The sequence below is a fragment of the Vanessa tameamea genome, chromosome 2, assembly GCF_037043105.1.
Source record: "Vanessa tameamea isolate UH-Manoa-2023 chromosome 2, ilVanTame1 primary haplotype, whole genome shotgun sequence".
Classification (NCBI taxonomy): domain Eukaryota; kingdom Metazoa; phylum Arthropoda; class Insecta; order Lepidoptera; family Nymphalidae; genus Vanessa; species Vanessa tameamea.
In genome coordinates, this window is record NC_087310.1 from 10372546 (window position 1) to 10393559 (window position 21014).

General features: G+C 32.5%; 1 protein-coding gene across 5 annotated transcripts in view; it reads left to right on the forward strand.

Moving 5' to 3' along the window:
• Positions 1-20577, forward strand: part of LOC113401994 (cytosolic carboxypeptidase 1-like) — a 58743-nt gene extending 38166 nt beyond the window's left edge. For all 5 annotated transcript variants that reach the window (XM_064217340.1, XM_064217355.1, XM_064217379.1 and 2 more), the window contains 5 exons: positions 15453-15540; positions 15963-16127; positions 16427-16603; positions 17892-18010; positions 20083-20577. In XM_064217340.1, coding sequence (XP_064073410.1) covers positions 15453-15540; positions 15963-16127; positions 16427-16603; positions 17892-18010; positions 20083-20164 — 631 coding nt within the window. In that variant the 3' untranslated portion in view covers positions 20165-20577. The remainder of the gene's footprint in view (positions 1-15452; positions 15541-15962; positions 16128-16426; positions 16604-17891; positions 18011-20082) is intronic.
• Positions 20578-21014: the final 437 nt, after the last annotated feature.

The following is a 21014-nucleotide window of genomic DNA, read 5'->3' on the forward strand; positions in this document are numbered from 1 at the left end:
CCGTACTATAGTTGCGTTCGCTCAATTTGTTCTTGTTGCGGTCGTTGCGAATTCTTCTCCCGTCCAAGGGGTCGTCTAAGTTTTTCTTATTTAAGAACGCTATGTCGTAAATTGAGAAGTTTGTGTTACTTAATCAAAGCAGAATTTCTTTTGATAAAATATGACCACCTTTATGATGAACAAGTAATCAATTTAATAATTGTAGTAATTAACTTCTTTTTTTTCTACAAACTTCTCCTCAAAGGATAAGAAGCCTTAGCCCACCAGTGAACATGTACAGGTTTTATATGCAAGTAAATTTTTTTAACTATTATCTATTATCCAATAAAATATGTTTAATTGTATATTTACAAAATGTAAATAAAATCAAAATATTTTTTCTTAAAAACTAAGACGAGCAAGATGTTTTTACGAATAGTCGGCTAGTATGCGTGCAGCTATCAACTATAAGAGACCGACAGCCATGATAAAAAAAAGGTAAAATATCGCGATGGCGGTGATCTCACACCTTACGAGTTTCATGCTTTAGTGATTTATATTCAAATTTACGACTTTATTTAAGAGCCATGTATATTAATAACTCATCTTATAACATGTTACTATTTTATAATAATTCTTCAATTGACTATCGATTTTTTTGGTCGATTTACGCGAACAGAAAAATGTAACAATTGTGTTCAACGGGTTATGTTAAGCGGAATGGAGAGTTTTTTTTTATGATATCGGTAGGCGGACGAGCAAATGGGCCACCTGATGGTAAGTGGTCACCACCGCCCATAGACAATGGCGGTGTAAGAAATATTAACCATTTCTTACATTACCAATGCGCCACCAACCTTGGGAATTAAGATGTTATGTCCTTTGTGCCTGTAGTTACACTGGCTCAGTCACCCTTCAAACCGGAACACAACAATACTGAGTACTGCTGCTTGGCGGTAGAATATTTAATGAGTGGGTGGTAACCTACCCAGACTTGCACAAAGCCCTATCACCAAGTAAAAATGAATTTCAGCAGTTGTTGTCCTCTGGCTATATACCTAAGAGGGATCACGATAAATGTTTTTAGGATTAAACATCCTGATCATAGGTGGTATCAGAAGTGAGCTCGAAGTCGAAACTAGGTATATTTGGAACTGCTATGCAGTTGCGTCAAAATGGTTCCGTTTCTCGTAGTTTTTTTTTTTTATGATGCAGTTTGACAAACGAGCAAAAGCACCTGATGGCAAGTGGTCACCATCTCCCATTCGATTGCATAATTTAAAACTGTAAAAGCAGAAATAGGTTATTACGATACACGTCCGTGATTGGATCATTCATCACATTCGGAGTAAATAGGCGATTACCGTTTATTTATATATTTATTTTTATAATCTGTTTTTTATTAAATATTTAATTTTACTTGTAAATTACCCTCCCCTCGTACGTTTTTTTATGTATTATGCAGTTTTTTTATAAATTCGTGCGTATAATTTAAAATATCCTACATACCAACGTCTTTTACATTAAAACTGTCGTCAAAGTATTAATTTAAAAAAAAAAAACTTTGTTGTACTAGGACTAAACGCGATAAGTGGATAAACCCTGACATTGATGCTGTAAGAAATATAAATCATTACTATCATTGCTCTACCAGCCGGGGGATTTAAGGCAATAATTGTATTCGTAAATAGCAATTACACTGGCTATAAGTGATGACTGGATGGTATCTCACCAGGCCAGCAAGAAGTCCTACCACCATTAATAGCTAATCTATAGAGTAAGTTTTACGCTAGCAGCCAACTATAAACAGGCAAAATCAAAACAGTTCAGCACCCATTTCTCCACTGATTTTCAACCGATGTCCTTGTTTTTATTAGAAGCTTGACGATCTTTGCTGTTACCAATAAAAATAATTGAAAATGAGTACAAACAATGTTCGAAATAATCGTTTTAAATGCTATATTTCTTCAGAACTTAGTATACTAAAATTATAATAATGCCAGTTATGTAAGTTATAAATACGCGTGAATATTATAAATAATATTATAAATTTATATTCCTTATCTTATCAAAATCTCTTATTATGCTTATTATATACTTAATATAAATAAATAAAAGTGAAAATAAGCTAAGCAATACAAAGGAGACTTATATTAAATAAAAATTAAAAAATCATTGTGAACTTTCATGCCATGGAGAAAATAAGTGGCCATGAGTTGAACATTAGATTTATCCAGAAATAAAAGCATGGAAACTGCGCGGTGGACTTGAAAGGCGCCGCCGCTGCATCACTCTAAGTATGTTACTTTGAGAGCCACGATAATTGGTGGCACTCTGTTTATTCGTCGCACGGCCACCGGGCCGGTGGTCAGCGCACCTCACACTGTATAAATACTCTAAATATAAAAATACGACATTTTTAACCATTTTATTTTGGAAATTGAATAATATTTGAAATTAATTTATTCGGTAATATTGCTAACACTTGAGCTGATTTAGGAAGATGCGGATATTTTTTCATGAAGGATACTAGTCGAATACACATGCAGGTTTAAGTACACGAGTGTGTGGTCAAACACAATTGTACTATCCCTCACTCTCATGACTGGAAAAAGATCAGGTGTAGGACTAACATTTTTACGTGCTTTCTGGGCACGAGAGTATTAATATTTCCAATTTGGACTTGGACTGCTACTAAGTAATTCCTTGCCAGAAACTTTTTAATTACCCTGAAACCGAGGTTTAGAGCCTCAGCCTAATAAGTCGCCCGAAGCAGTTGAATGTTTTAGTTTACAGTGCGGAAAATTTATTCACTGTAAGAATATAAGAGATAACTCTATAAAGCATATCAGGTGTAATCCACATATAATACCCGATAAGCGGGTATCTGAACACTATCTGAAGCCACAATGTATATTCGATACTATTGAACCATTCACAACAAGATACTGCACTTAAAATTAACTAGAAGAAAGTTAAATTGCCTCAATGCCTCCAGGAACGTTTTTAAATCTCTTTTTAATCGCATTCAACCGATGCCTATCGTATTGTTTTACATCGGATGAGTTACGTTGGCGCGCGATACGATGCAACTCGATAAAATAAAATTCACAGTTTTATTTTAAGGAAAAAAAAAACTTGATATTGCTTTAATAGCTACAAAGGGAACAAAAGAAGCGAGATTCGAGCGTGTTTTTTTTCGTGAGATGTTACTGAGGTTCGGACAGCGTTTAATTGAACGAGTACTTGACTCCGACGTTTGAATAGTGGCTACAAGAAGACCCCACGTACGTCCCAAACAATATTGAAGTATAACATATAAAATACAGCTTATTATCATTCTTCTCATATTTTATCGATAATAAAGTAATTTCATAAGTCATTAATCAAAATTCAAAACAAAATCACGACGAATTAATAACATGCTATTGAAATTTTCAGTTTAAATATTCTTTAATGTAAAATTTAAATGAATTTGACACAAAATTATATTTTCTTACTTGGAACACACAAACGAATTATTATGGTTCGTCTCGCATTGAAAAAACTTTTGATTCTGAATTGGAATCGCAAAATAATCCACCATTAAAATCTATTTTTATATTCTCGCTTATGTCCTCACTTTTGAAACTTCTTTTATTAAAATAATGATTATATTGAAGCTAAAATTTTCGAATTCTAGGTACACAATAAGCTAATATATTTTATTATATTATAATATTAATTGAAATGACATTAAAATTAAGATGAAGAGAACATAAGTCATACAATGTATTCGTAATATTGTATTGTATTCTTAATAGCCAGAAACGGCTTCATATCCACAAATGTTGTTTCGGGCGATTAGTTCAATAAAGCTGTGTCTCCTTCTTTCGAATGTCAATTCAATGGTGACAGAAAGGGAGGAATCAGTGTTTAACTAAACAACGTTTATACGTAAGGTTAAGAAAATTTAAGAAAAAGTTAAAGACAAATGCAGACCCTTTCTATATTTAACCTTTTAATTGCACTCCTAACTAAGACGGCGTTCTCAGTAAGTTTTGAATTATTCCGATCGTTACCGGTGCCGGTATTATATGGTTTTTGTCCGCCAACTCATTCCGAAGAATCACGCCAGACCGGTTTGCGCGAGCTCTGAAACAATTATATTGTTTTACTTATCTCTATTACGTTTGTCGTTATTATTACTTAATAGGATTGGTATTACTTTTTAATTTATAATTTATACATTGTACTATAATTGCATCAGGGTTGTGTACGTAGTAGAATTATTTTTTTCATATGATTTCTTTCATACACTACTTATTTTAAAGTAAATATAAGAGAAAAAGAGATTCTTTAATCTCTTAAAATGTAATAAAATCATTGTTTCCATACCGCGATCACTTTGACAATCGAGTCTTAGGGTACACGTTGGTTAAAATAGTTATCAAACAAAGTAAAATATATAATTTTACTTTACTTGTACTATCTTTGATAATTTAAGTTAGTTAAGAAATCAATGTGTTTCATTACTAAAAATATACTATAAAAATATACAAGTATGCCCATACGTAATGTGTACACTTACGTATATACCATACGAATTCTATTGTAGTTAAATGCCATACGAGTATAAAATTACTTGTGCATTTTCAAGTATTCATTTTTGTGCGCTCTACAAAACAATTTCAACGCTCAGGATGCAGAATCTCAAACAAGATTTGAGATACCGATTGTATGCGTGCATTGCATCGGAATTTTTATTAGGTTCATTCATTAATTTCAAACTAGATGTTATCTCAAGCTCTTTCTTAGAGGTTAGCAAATATATTTATCATAATTCTATACTTCTGAGGCAGCGCACAGCCGTTATTAGGTTTGATCTTCGCGGATAAGACACTGTGATATTGATTCGTCTCGCGCTGTCGTGACATAGGTGATTATGTGTTTAAGCAATTACTTCATGGAGCCGCTATAGTGATCGAGGTAGGATAGTTTCCCGTTATAATTGGCAGAGGCTCGCAGGGTCCGTCTGGGAGAGGTGTCAGAAATGAACGGTGGTGTGCGCTACGTAGGGACCACTTCGATCTCCCCCCTATAATTTTCATCGAAACCTATTTCGACAGCCTCTTATTTTAAACATACTTAGCAAAATTAGTATTTTCTATACTATATGTTTATGTCTACGTTTATTTTTACTCGTTTAATGTAAAGTTCACGTTAACCTACCTTATCTCACTTTTTCCGTTATAACATTATAATTCAACGGATAAAGACCTCTCTCAACGTCATGAAGTTGCATCATTACGTTGTTTCGCAAGGTAATAATTAAGAGAGGTCATTGGCGTTGTTTACAGTACTTTTAGTATCTCAATTTTGAGTAACAAACAACGCAACGAATACATTTATAAAATACGAGTATAACCAATAAATATAATTTAAAAAGGTTTCAATTACAGCAATGCTGATTAAACCTAGAAACCTATTGAATAAACCTAGAACTACTCCTCGCGGTGTATATATGTTGCGTATTCATTTGGTACATGATTGGCGCAATACATTTGTCCGATCCCAAAAGCGTATATATATATATATATATTTGTAATCACATTTACTATCTTGAAAGCTAAAGAAGTTCAGATTGAAGGCAAGTTGCAAATTGGGTAGGAACGTCGGCCGTTTAATATTTCGCGAAACAAATATTATTTGTACATTATGAAATTCCTTCAAAACTCTCTCACTCTATTAAGAATTTTCTTCTAAAAGTCCTTAAACTGTGCGTTAGTAATTTTCACAGAATTTTTTTTCACATTTACCATCGAGTTACATATACAACGGACAAAAGCTTATCTTATATAATCCTATCTACGTATACACAACAAATAAACCTTAAATAATAAAACAAAGTGTGAATTTTGCTTGTCGTGGGTTCAAGGTTATGAACGTGATTTTGAAATATCGTAAATTCAATCTGAATAGCCCATCTGCGCCGCCAATCGATGCTTTCTCACGAACACAATGAACATCAAAACAATCCCTACGTTGTATAAATTTAAGACCGAACTCGCCTTAATGCCAAATATTTATTCAAACAAAAAAATATTTTTATGTTTATATTAAGTGTTTTTTTTTTGTACTTCAATGCTTAGCATCCATTCTCCAGTTCTGCGTTATCAATATTTACTCAATCAATATTGACTCCGACTCGCTTCAGGTGTTTTCGAAGGCACCGATTACGATCCTGTGAGCGCTTCCATTCGAGACAAATAATTTAGAATACATTTGCATATAGAGCATAGTTCGTTTTTATGTTTATCAAGGTATTCCTAAAGATATGATTATTTATGAAATATAATCTAATTGAAGGTAAGTAAGATAAGCTATGGGAAACCCCTTTTTCACATCGAATAATTTTATTCCTCTCACCGTATTTTACAATTGCACAAATTATTGCCATTGTTGCTCGCTTTCCTTTCGTTTCCGGCTTCTCTCGGGATTGCCTTCGCTTAGTTCTGCACCAAGGCCTACGTCTTTTAACTAGTTTATTGCCCCCGACAAAACCTGTAAGTATTCTAATTTGCAATGTAAACGATGTTTTACATAACTTTATGAAAAAGATTGTATTTAGTATGCGCGTTCATCTTTCAATTATTTGCTGCAGATTTAAGTGGTCGTAATTTATACGTGTTTAATTACTATTATTATTATTACTGATTGTATGTAAAAAAAGTTGAAGTCGAATCTGCTCTGGTAAATACGCTCTGGTAAGTTTTTCTGACTATTACGTCGCGATTATGGGATACAGTATTTTAATGCAGGTCATGCAATCCTCCTCTAGCGGCTCACATTGGCGGCATTTTGAGTACCCTTTGTAATTGATGAGCAAGTAGTGGAGCTGATGATAATGGTTCATTTGTATTTAATTACCTATGTAACTTAACTCTCGGAAAAGAGTAACTACAGAATTTCTAGGTCGTTCTTCTCGGTAAGGTCTACTAATGTTGATTCGAACTGTTCCATTCGGTGGTAACTTTAAATTTAACTGAATATTATAAAACAAAACTAAAGCTGTATTTGATTTAAAATATATTTGTTTCGCGGATCCCTAAGGTGAGATTATATAAATAGATATACCTATAACTGTTCTTAAGTCACGATATCGAGCGAAATTACCAACACCACTCATGCTTAAATTGAACATGAGTAAATGACGGGGGGACATTCACGCGATGGCAGTACTTATTACACAGGATAAATTTAGATTAAATATATTTTATTTTTAGTGCATACTAGCTTTTATATATAAAGGACGATATCAAGTAGTGAAGCGTGCACAATCGTGCGTGACGGTTGAAATACATACTTCGGCGACAATTCACCTTGACTAATATTCCAAGGATAGGGCCATCAACGCCCAGCTATTAAAAACTGAGTCGGAACCTTCTCAGAAATTTAGATTTACATTCTTGTGTCAGTTTATACGTTTATAGGGATCAAGAAGTTTGTAGGCATAATTCATTTTAATCTGTCAAATACATACTGAATTTGACAGAAGTTTATTAAAATAGATATATTTTGACGTAGTTTGACTTTGTATGAAACGACCTTGTATTGTCAATTAAAATTTCTTGTAAATTAATCTGATGAGAACTTTGTATTAAACGACATTTTTTAGATATACATTATAGATCAATTCAGTCTCGAAGGTGCGTCCGTAATTACTTAAATAATTTTCAATCAAATATAGGTAGGTACTTAACAAATATAATCAGTTTGTATTTTTTTGTTGTCTTTACTCTTAGCCACCTCACGCACACAATGATATCTTGTAAGCACGATTGTCACTCGCTCATACTAACGCACGCCGATAATAATAAATTAACGTGGAGATCTATAACGACTGTTCTCTTCTTTCCAATGAAAATAAGGAACAAAAGAGAGACCGTTCTTCTGACTGACACCTTAATTTTATAATAAGTTATGAGACGATCTCGCAAAAAATGCCCGACACAGGATACATACCTATATTTTTATGAGCGTGTAGGTATGGCTCAATACTTTCGGTTGCCTGCGAAATGGTACAACGTACGCGTGAATAGCATTAATCACAATGTAGATATTACTTCAAGCCGTGTAAAAAGCATCTCTCCTCAGAGGTTTCCTGATACGGTGATCAATTCAATAAATTAAGCGTGAAAAATGACCTCACATTGCATTAGATATATGCATATATATAATATGCAAATTATACAATTATACACATAGTGTACACATAAAATACGTTGCTGTTACTTATTTATTATTCATAAAAATATTCATAGCGCATTTAGTTATTGTTATTACTGCTATTCATACATTACCTTGACTTAAAATCTTAATTTAAAAAAAAAAATCTATTTTTTGTTAATAATTAAATAAATTCAATGACTTCATTACTATTATTATCAAAATTTCTTGAAAACTAAATAAATAATCAAATCAAAAAATCTAACAGCCTGTAAATATTCACTGCTGCGCTAAGACCTAATCTCATTTTAGAGAAGACATATTTAATTAATAATAATAATATTCTATTTAAGCAACACTCTGCTTAACTTTTACGAAGACTCCTAAAAGTCGTAATTTTACACGAACATTTAAATGTAAACTAACACCGGATCGTAATGCAAATTTTTTATTAATATTCATTTCATAAATATGTACAAAATGTAATAGGTTATCGAATTAATTAATGCCGGAAATGAGACTAATTAGAAGTACGGGTTTAACGACATAACATATAATTATAAATCCTACCGCGTACCCAGTTATTAAAAGCTAGATACGTCGTTATGATAGGACGGCAGATATTAAATAAACTTAGTATAGTATCAAATTGTTTCTGTAATATTTGCTGTATATTGAAAATAAATGAACACTTATTTGCTCGTCATATTTGCTATATCTGGGTTATATTTGTAGGTTTCATCTCTGTTTTGGTTTAGCAGATTAATGTTTTTGTTTTGATATAATTTGTTTTTAAATCTGAATTATACAAGTTGAGTTTGTTTATTTATTTTTTTTTGTATATAAGTACTTACTTTTAGATTTCACTAAGCTGTCGAAAAGTAATCTTAAACCTTATAAAAAAATTAACTTCAAATTATATTTAATGTCACTCGGAATCAAATAAGGACTCTAAGTTATATCCTATACATTCAAATGTGTTTAGGCATTTAATAGTTATCGTGTAACACAGAAACTCACATACATACATAATATAATAAAATTTGAAAACATTACTCTCCTTTTTTAGGCAGTCGTGTGAATATGATATTAAAAATACCTTGCTAGATATTTTTCCTATTCTATTTCTATACAATATTTTATTCGAAGAACTTATAAAAACATGTTATAAGTAATGTTAACAAATTAATTTATTAAATTAACGGCATAAACTATGAAAATGTATGTAGCAAGCTTCACTTACTTACGTCAATTGCAGTTATTATATTTGAAAAGCGTTTTATATTTTTTTAAATATTTTCGATTTGTATTGTCACCGATTAAACTGGGGGGGGGGGGGGATAGAGTTCCAAGATTCTATTACATCCATATCCGTATAGTTAGTTACATACGGTTCAAGTTAATATTAATCGTGTAAGAACTTTTGGAACCTCTATTTGTTGACCAGTTAAGTGTTGAGATGGGATCCGTATCGGCATACTCTTTACTTAAAACTAGTCAAAGGGTTTATTATTATTATGACTGCCTTTTCCCAGCAAGGCACTGATTATTTCGTCGTTATCGCGTAGGATGTAAAAGACACCAATGAGATTAATTGTTACGGTCAGTTTTCTATCATCTTTCTTTCGTATTTGGTCTCTTGAGGTATTATCAAACGTATGTTTTTCCTTTAAATTTTGTTGATTTTGATAAAATAAAGCTAGCCAATGGATTTGTAACTTGTCCGCCAATTATTCTATACTATTTCTGTCCCTTGTCTGTCACTGACACGACGGTATGTAAGCATTATATTACAATTATTTTTTAACATGATTCATTTTTAATATGTTCTGCGAGATTTCATAAATAAAATTATTATTGAATGGGCCTTTGAATATTATAATATATTAGATTTAAATACGTTACTTTAAAGTTTATCTTACGAGAATCAGATTTTTTTAAGGTTTTGTATATAGGTACTTAGAATGGTTCAATTTTTTATAATCGAAATAATTGTTTGACTCGGTTATATTTTATACCAACGAAGAAATTGAACAAATTTATTTTTATTATATTTTTTTTTGACATAGTGCAAGTCAAAATCTAAACATAAATTAGGGGTAAGTTATGTAACGCTCGCAACTGAAATTCATCTCTGATAAAAACCAGGATAATTATTTTAAACGCGTGAAATTTATTTAAATGATATTGTTTGCGCGCTAACCCTACTTCACCTGTCATATGGTTTGTTTACATTTATTTTATTTCGAAATGTGAACATGTTTCAGTTTTGTTTAGTCGCAAGCAATCAATTGAGTGATCTGTACTCTTTTTATTTAACTGCCATACTTGTTTAACGCAATATGCTTATAAATACGGCCGAAGCAATAGAATAAAATATTTTATGAGCTTAGAAAATTGCCTGTCATGTAATAAATCACAAAAAGTCATTCGAAGAAGACTTTTGAAAGAAACGAAGTATTAAAGAAAACCTTGACCTAAGATGCTCTGCCTCTATTCAAATGTCCTTATTATTCCTTTCTCGTACATCCATTAAGTGAGTGCTGCAACGTTGAGAATAACCCAGGACAAAACCTAAGCGGCCATAAATAATAAGAGGCGAACAGAGTCGGATAATGAATTACGATGGCAGAGAGTGCAAGCCTTTTATAATAGAAGCGACTATACGACCCACAGTTGCCCGTTGCCGCCACCATGAACGCTGGACCACTCGCAACACTTAACTTGTGCGATACATAAAAATCAAAAATAATAATAAGTCCATTAATGTACATTACGCCCGACATTTTAATTAATCTTTAAAAATAAATCGAAAGAAACTTTAATAATTCCAAACCGAGTCGAAATCATCTCACTAAGACAATTCAAAGAATGCTTTGTCGTGCGAATACTTGTACACGACGCCTTTTACATTGCATCATTGTAAGAGCACGGAGGAGTCAACGACATTCATTCGCAAGTCATAGCCATCGACAAATAACTTCAGCTCGATTTCAGATTTTACGCAAAAGCATTGTCAGCGAAAGCTCTTATAAGGAGGATTACCTTAACTTATTAGGACATTGTATCGTATGGCTGTGAAAAGGGAGGTCAAAAAGTTGTAACAAGGTCGTCCGGTTAAAGCGGTTATATAAATAATGTTCTGCGCCCTGCCCTCTTGCACCCACCAACCGCCTATTACCTGTTCATCCTTGAGACCTTCAGTATTATGACTCACTACGCCATTATTACATGTACCTTTTGAAAATTCATTACTATATAAAGCATTCCAGTGCTTTATTTTTACTTCTGTGTAATTCATAACTGGAAACTTCGTTGTATCTAAATTGACTTACGAAGATGATATGACTATAAAATATTAAACGGAATCGTGTACTGAGCAAAGCTAATATACACGATTTGTTTATAATATACAAATACAACATAAAGTAATAATAAAATAAATTTCAAAAAACGTTATGTCGTCCATTTTCCTATCATCATAATTTGAATATATTTGAAATGTAACACATTAGATAATTTTTACGACGATGTTATAAGTTATATAAAGAAACTGCATTCCAGTGGTGTAGGGACAGTTGTTCGAGAAGTGTCGTGTCATTGAACCGACCTGTGGCGAATTGCTCCGCTTCCGCAACTGACGGCAAATAAAATCAATTAGTGGAGACAACACCGTTAGCTTGATCTAACCACGCCGACGTTATGGAAAAATAAACCAACAATGACTGTCGAAACACATCTAAAAGTTAACGATAATATGTCTGTAAAACGATACTAAACAAAGATAGTTATGATATAAAAGAACAATTACTTAAGTCATCCGATGTTATTACTTACTATCGCATAGCAGGTAACGTGATTCAACTATTCTATAAATAAAGAACAGGCACGTGTATTCATTCCGAAGGATGATATTTAATGAAAATGGCCACGTCATATTATTGGCACCACGTCGGTGACACCGGATAAACGTTGCAACCGCCGATTGTCTCGCGGCTATCGTAAATAACTCGCCCTGTGTCCGGTCGTCCGCGTCGCCTAGGAATACAGAGTTGACTTCGCTGCCTAGTGAATCCTGATGACGTACGAAACATCGATGCTCATAAAGATCCCTAACCATCGATACTCATGTCTAGCCTCATCTAGTATCATTTCTGTTGTCAGACAAAGACAAGAATAATGTATAAACGTGAAACGACTACTACCCGTGATTGGGCAGTCCCTCCCTTACTGTTCGCAGGAAGCAGCCTCCGCGCCGAGCATACGGATGAGCATGAGCGTCCGTTGGACTACAACATATTTAACCATGACCAATAATAATAATAATCTTCACTTATAATTCTTACAATATTTGCTAGTGATTTCATTTCAATGCACAGCGTGAAGATTAATTGCTATTCAATTCAATTTAATGAGCATCTCGAGCTCTAGAATATTCACCCTGCGGCTATTAATACGAAGATAGAAACAATGGACATAATATTATATAAATACGAACCAGTACGAATATAACGTGGAAGTTTTTCTTTGATCTCTTTTATTGGGCAAACGTTATGCGAAGGGTGCATAGGGGCGGGTTGGGATCGTGCGGGGCCGAGGTATGGCTGAGAGCAGATAGCATCGCTGCGGCGCAGTCTAAAAATAGATGGCAGGCAGACCCTTGAACCAGCCTCGGTCATCACTGCACGTCTCAAAGGGCTACAATTGTATGTTTAACATACTTATAGTTATCTTAGGAACATTTTTATTTGTTTAACCTCTTTTTATAAATTATGAAATTTAGTAAATATAATTATAAAGTTATTCAAACGAAACACAATCACCAGCAACTATAAAGAGTCAAATAATTGATAAATAGTTCAAATAATGAAGTACATATAAGTATGTTAGCAAATAGTTTTATACGTTGAGCGTTAAACCATTCACAATGATGTGCGCTGTTGTGCCGCAACTATCTACCATAAAACACTACGGACTGGGTGCAGTTTCTCGCTTATACGCTTTCGTCTGCGCATGCGACCATAGCTTATTTTTTTCCTGATTAGAGTAAAAGATGCACAACCGGTTTGCAAGCGAAGGCCACTACTAGAGAAGGACGCGCGCCTCATGCGCAAAGTCGAGGACCTGTGGGCTGTGCCCGCGCCGCACTGCCGCCCGTTAATGATGTCCCTTCACTGAACCACACCTAATTGGACAAAGTCCGAACCCTCCATCATCATGAAAAAGCGCCAAGTCAAGGCACATGCTGTAATACCGATAATTGCGGAACGAAAACATGAAAATTGTAAAATTTTCATCATAAAAACCTTATAACATTTTCGAAAGTCTATTTCTCTTTTGTACTATAATTTCTTCTTTATTTCATTGCTATTTATTTTAACAGGAACAACTAGCTTTTCGATCCTTTTAAATAGGTAGTATATGTGTTCATGTAAACCTTTCAAATGCGATTATGTCAGAAACACGTACACAACAAGAATTGCTCTATAATAACGGAAGAGAACATAGTGGATTGTCGTAGATTACCGACGCACTGAATCTAGCTGTAAATAATGACACAATTGAAGACGTTAGTCCTTCATAACGAGTAATGAAACATCAATAGTTCACATGGTATTTATGTTCACACTAATTAGTTTAAAATTTAAAGAACCATGGAAAACTTATAATAGGTATCGACGTAGTTCAAGCAATTAGAATATTGAAGACTCAGCCAAAAATGCTTAACGTTTTATTTCGTTCCCTTTAAATTGAATACAACTCAATAATAATAATTCAATTTTGAAAATGATCTTTGATATAAAAAACACATTCCTATTTCAAAGTTAAAGCCCCATGCTAAGAAATGCAAAGCAAAATACTTGCCGACTTACATGCAGGTATATCTTCGTGGTTTATTTATGGCCTTGCACTCTATTTGGATTATTTCGATTGTCTTGTACTTATTTTATTTAAGTTATGTTTTGTACATGAGTAGATATTATCGATTTGTATCTTTCGAAAGAGACTGCATTTTTTCCTACACAAATTCCAATAATCTTTACCTGGTGGTAGGGCTTTGTGCAAGCCCGTCTGGATGGTTACACCCATCACATTTTCTTCCCCCAAGCAGCTTTACTTAGTATTGTTGTGTTCTGGATTGAAGGGTGAGTGAGCCTAACAAGAGACATACCTACTATCTCGGTTCTTAAGATTGATGTCGCATTGGTTGAGTTTCTTTCGCCGGTTCTTCTTAGATCAGGGTAAAAACAATAAAAGAAAACTTATTCGAACCGGTGGTAGCGTTTCATTTAACAATAAATAATTATTGTAATGCTTGTATATTAAATATATGAATTTGATTTGATTTTGATATGATTGGCGACGTTACGAATGCTGAACATTTCGTACAGAGCCAATGTCTTTGGACAGTGGTAGTCATTTACTATCACGTCATATACTATAAAAAACTTAAATAACGAAACTATCCTCTATAGTCGTTAAGTCTCTATAAATAAACATATCATACAATGCTGCTTTGTATTCCTACGTGGTCAGTCAATCATTTCGCTTAATGGCTTGTCCTTTCAAATTGCCCTCAAAGCTTTCGTCGTTCGCTAAACCTTATACGACCGTTGAATCAATTATGATCGTTTGGTATAAATTTATAACAATACCATGCATGTTACTAAATTGTGTGTACTCTTTATTGACGTGTAAATGGTATTTTCTAAATGTTTATTTATTCATCAATATTATAAATACGTACCGGAAATGAAACAGATGACAAAGGGAACTAATTAAAAAAGCAAGCTTAACCATTAAATTTATTTCTTAGATGACACACAAGAAGTAAAAAAATATATATTAGGTGGTACTCGTTTTGTAAAAAATAACACTTACTCTAATTTTTAAATTATTTTTTTATATACATTTATACATAATATATAAAGACTAAGTATTCTTATATTATATATAAATAAATAAAATACTATGACAACGCGCTTATGATTGATTATTATCTATGTTCGAGTAAAATACTCTTTTATATTTTACGCACGTACTTTTTTTTAAAACATAAATGATACCGTGTAACTCAATCGGGTATAGATTAGAATGTGGAAAGGTTTATAGCATCCATAAAATGTCTGATATTAAAATAGCGATATCCAACTCGACCTACGGGCTCGTCACTCCGCTGAACATGTCCGCGCTACTTATCGTTATAGAGAGCTAGGCTTCCTGGTAATATTTATATTATACGGATAACGTCTGTGTTGTTCCAGCCATCGCTGCGGCTTAACTAATGAAGATTTAAATCGACGCTGGTGCAAGCCGAGCCCCGTTTTGCATCCTTCTATTTACCATACCAAGGTAATTATAGCAAGAATTTTCGCTCATTAGTGATTAAAGTAAGACAATTCTATTTACGAGACTAATTTTCTACGAGGATAAACATCCAGATAAAAAATAAAGGCGTCGTCTTACTGGTTTCTCTTTTATTTTATATGTTCTGTGTTTATGTTATCTCCTAGTATATATATAGGTAATATAAAAATACATAAATGTGATGTATTTAACATATATAGGTGCGTGTCTATATGTTTCTAGTTATTCTTGATGCATTATACATTCGTATTAATAAACTTTTCGAATGAGTCGAACGTAAAGATGATAAATTTCATCCTAAATTCATTTGTTACATACATATCAATGCAGATTTTCATTCCTAGTTAAGTGGATTGGTTTTGTCTCTTAACATTTACAAGTGAACTTATATTATTTATGGTCTTTAGGGATTAATAGAATACTTGATACGAGTTTGGAAGAAACCACCATTAGTATATTGCGACTACCACGGACATTCGCGCAAGAAGAATGTGTTCTTTTATGGATGCGCCGGCGCAGAGAGTTGGTGCAGCAACGACCGGCTCGTGCAGGACGAACCTGTTAAATACCTTGTAAGTTAAATGAAACAAGATTGTCACCAGTTAAGACTGAGCGGGGAACTTAATTAATACTTTTTTCCTGTTTACAATCTTCCTTTAATTCCGTTAGTTCATTGGTAGAAGCAAAAAGTGAATTGGTATTAGAACAACCGTAAGTTGTCAACGCGAATTCCTTTACACTCATTTATAAAGCTACAACGCTTATAGAATTTTATAGACATATAATCGCTACGTACATATTTTAGTTCTCAATTACAAAAAGGAAAATATATTCTGCATATATAATAATAAATACTATTTTGATAAATTAGATGCTGCCGGCTCTTATGCATCGAATTTCACCTGCATTCGCGTTAGGATCGTGTTCTTTTCGCGTGGAACGAGAGCGAGAGAGCACTGCCCGCGTCACAGTGTGGCGGCACCTCGGCGTCACCAGATCTTATACCATGGAGGCGTCTTTCTGCGGTTTCGACCGGGGCCCCTTTAAGGTAATCCATTTAGAAATTAATGATGGAATCAAACAGCATCTCTTCATTTTATATAATTCAGAAAATATATGAAATACTTTTGGAATCTGAATTTTTTAATATTTTTTTAGAAATTCCACAATATATGATAATGTTGCTATATTTATCCTAACAATGGCGTGAAAATAAACTAACCTACCTGATGCCTACTAACTCGAGGCAGTGTATAATTGAAGTAGGTACTTTCATTGGGATGCATTATGCATTATCATACAACTCATACTACCTTCTATCGCTGTACTCTAACAATATAAGCAATTCCAAACCTTATTATACAAACGTGCTTAAACATTATTCCATACTTTGTCTGTACAATCAGTGAGTTTATCTGTAAAAAACTTTCAGACTTCTTCCAGCTTCTAAGAAAGGTTCTTTTCCATAGTAATTAACTACTTATTAATTAAGCACGCTCGCAAATCAATGGTTGCTAAGGTTCTGGAAACATCCATAATAACTACATGCAACAGATTGAACATGTTGATCCGTTATTAAAAATTTACAATGTTACTCGCTTAATCAAAAAAATCAAGATATTATTTATTATGTAGCTATTAAAACTAGTAAAGCCTGTTAATTGGCCGTGGGGCCGCGCGGAATACAGCGACAGACGTAGGAGTATATTAATTAAATTATAATGCAAATTATATGAGGATCTAATTATCTGCAATATGGATTGCATTCAAAGCATTTATTTTCCAATTACAAAAGATGGCACATCAAAGATTAATGATAAGGACGCTAAGTACCTGACACGTAGACTCATACATCTGGGGATGTCTATACGCCTCCTAGATCTACCGATAACTTGACTAATATATTTTCAATTAAAAGACACTTAGAAATTTAATCACTCTTTCGTATGTTATTATATTTTATTTGTAGTAAGTACGTATTAGATATACGCTATTTGCGCCTTTACGACTAAGGAAGGCAGAATTAAAACCAAAACATGCAAGTTTCCTAACAATGTTTTCGTACATCGCCCAGAGACAAATTATAAACACCAATTAAGAAAAAAAATTGGTACTAAAAAGTAATACTTATCCGTTTATCGGTTAAGAAAATTTTCAAATATTTTCTATGCCTAACTCTTCTAAGTTAGAAAATAATTTATTTATGTACGTACAGTAATAGCTCATAATTTTTCTATTTAAATAAAATGTTCGTATATCTAGTTTGTACACTTCCTTCGAGACGGCTCTTAATGCCGCCTACGATTTACGTCAACCGCATAATTTATCGTGTCCAGGGATTTCATCTGAATACTCAGCATCTGCAGGGTGTGGGCAGTGACTTTTGCGAGGCCCTCAACGGTCTTGGTGATAACGCCTCCAATGTTGACATCCAACTGACTAAAGATCTTAACGGGTGAGTTTAGATTGCTTTTGGCATTTTAGTTCCATCCCTATAGGTATATAGTATTATATATATATGGATGTTATACAAGGCAAAGAAACTTTACTAAAATCATATATTAAGTAAGCTATCATAATACATCCACTGTGTAGAAGATATATAATTGCTTACTTAATATTACTGTAAATAAAGACTCGGTGCAACTCTATGATTAAATAAGATACCATAATATGTAATTAGATAATTAAATGTTACAATGAAAACTCCTAAAACATTAAGCATTCGCGTGTTATTTGTTACCATAACAAATAACACGCTAATGCTCGTAATGAAAAATAAATAATTATAAGATAAAAATACATCAGTTTTAATCATAAAATTCTTAAGTATAAAATGCAACAGTGCCAGTGCGTTTTCTTATAACGGATTAATTAGGTACAACAATGTAATATGAACAAGAAGCTCATCACATTTATTTATAACGATCCTATATTATATATGTTCAGCCAATGATTGACATTTTATCCAGAGACAAGTTATATCGTATTAAAAATTAAAAAAAGTTTTAACTCTTTTTACGTCACTAATTTCTATCCGCTTCTAAAGGTGTACCTAAATTATAATTGTATTTAAGCAAATATGTCATGAAAACGGATGAATTGTCGTACGATGCGATACTTCGAGAGTGGTTTCTCATTTTGTTATTGATAAGTTTTGGAAAACATACGAGCTAATTGTCGACTGGATCGATAAATGGTCATTGTACTTATTGTAGTCTGTCATTGCAAACAATTTAAACTACTCTTTACACTACCAAGGGCTCACCCACCTTACAAAATACAAAGTTTTGATGTTTAGCGGTAGAAAAAGTAATGATAGACGCGCCAGTATGAAGCCCGCCATCGGTAATTTATCCGGTGTTTCTCTAACTGATGACTTAATGTCGGTTTATTTTTCACATTCGTTTGTATATATTTTTTTTTACGTTCCGTTTTATATGAAACTGTTTCAAATGTATAATCCAAATTCAACACAGACGTAATCGTGTAACACATCTAGTAATATAAAGTATTTTTCCATAGGGGTGTTGTAGGAGTGTGTGTGAGTGTGTTCCAGTGTCGAGAAAGTTTTCGTTTTATTTTGTTATTAAAATTCCTTACCTAATTATATGTAAGTATATTATAATAAAGTGGAAAAACTGTTATGAAAAATTTGAAACAGTCAATTTGAGACTTAAGAGCTAATGAATTTTTAATTTCTTGACATAAAACACATTTTAATTTTTATCAATTATTCAACAATAATAAGTATTTAATCAGACTCATGAGAGATTTCGACATAGTAGCGGGAAACCTTATATCAAAATTAATTAGTATATACATTTATGAAAAATTTAAAACAGTCTCAAAACTTATTTTAATTGTTTCATCAATTATTCAACAATAATATAGTCAATCGGACTCGTGAAAGCTTTCCACGTCAGATAACATGAAAATAATATATACTTGTTGTCGGCCGACATAGTTAATAACACCAAAATAATTATATTGTTTTAAGTTTGTTTAATAAAGAAAATTTAAAGTGTTTAATACACTATAAAAATTTAAAAAAACACTTAGCCGATCGAATCGATTTAATAAAAGTTTGCTATCATTCATCAATTTTGTTAAACTAATTTAATTTTTGGTCTTTTTTCATGTATTTGCAAGATTATAGTAAAGTTATTTTTATTTTATTTTATTACGAACAATCAAAGTTTTGATTCAAAATGTATTTGAATCCGAATATTCTCAAACCTCCTTGAATATTAAGTGATTTCAAGTTCATGCATGTCTATATTTTATTGTAATACTATCACAATTATGTCTTCAGTTTTGTTTATCTCTTAGTAAACTATACGCATATTAAATACTGATAGGCAATCTGGCATAGAACATATTCATACATAGCCATCTGACGTACTGCCGAATAAACTAAGATATTAATCGAATCAAAGATTTTGAGATGATCCCATAGACAAATACCCTTTAACTAGTAAGACATATTATTCCTATTACTTATAATATTTTATTTGATGCCTGCAGCAGTGAAAGAACTGTGGACAGCGAGCCCGGATCAGGCTCTGACAGCGTGCTGAAAACCGACTCGGATGAAGATTTTGACTAACTATGTATAAGTGTCTTAAGCAATGTTCTCTCCAAAAACTATATCTTATCTACAATACTAGCCATGTTTACAAAATATTCTCACTAGTTAGAAGTTTTCTTGTAATTTACTTAAATAAATTTTATTTAATTTTTTGATATAAAAGGAATAAGTGATACATGTTTGTCTTAACCCGTTTGAGTGACGTTAATATATTAAAAACAACAAATAATTACTTTTATATATGATTTCAGTTATAAAAATATATAACATATTATAAATCGTTGTAATCCATAAATAATTTATTTACAAAATTATTTTTATTTGAAAGAAAATCAATTGTATATGACTGTGATTTTAATTATAAATTTTGGTTTTGTTCGTGAATTTATATATTGTCTTGTGATCTCAGTAATAAATAAATTACGAAACAATTATTTATTTCTATAACCCCAATTTATTACTTACTTAGAAATATTTGAGAAATAAAAAACAAAAAAAAAGTGTGACAATTTATTTCAACTATGAATAAATTATAAATGAATATAAACAATATTAAATAACTTCTTGCAAAAGAAAAACATCTGGTATTAATAAAACTGATTACCATGTGCTAAAATCGACCCCAAAACACTTCATAATTATTAAAAAAAAACATTTTCATAAATTATCGTAGTCACTACGAACTTTCTTATTAATAATGAAATTATCACATGAAATACTAAACACTCGCTGAACTCGATAAAAGCCATATTTACACCATTTTATTGGTATTCATATGAATAAAAGTTATTTTAATAAATTCATAGTAGTTAAGATTAAATACAGAGTTTCTTGCCGGTTCTTCTCAGTAGACTCTACATTACGAACT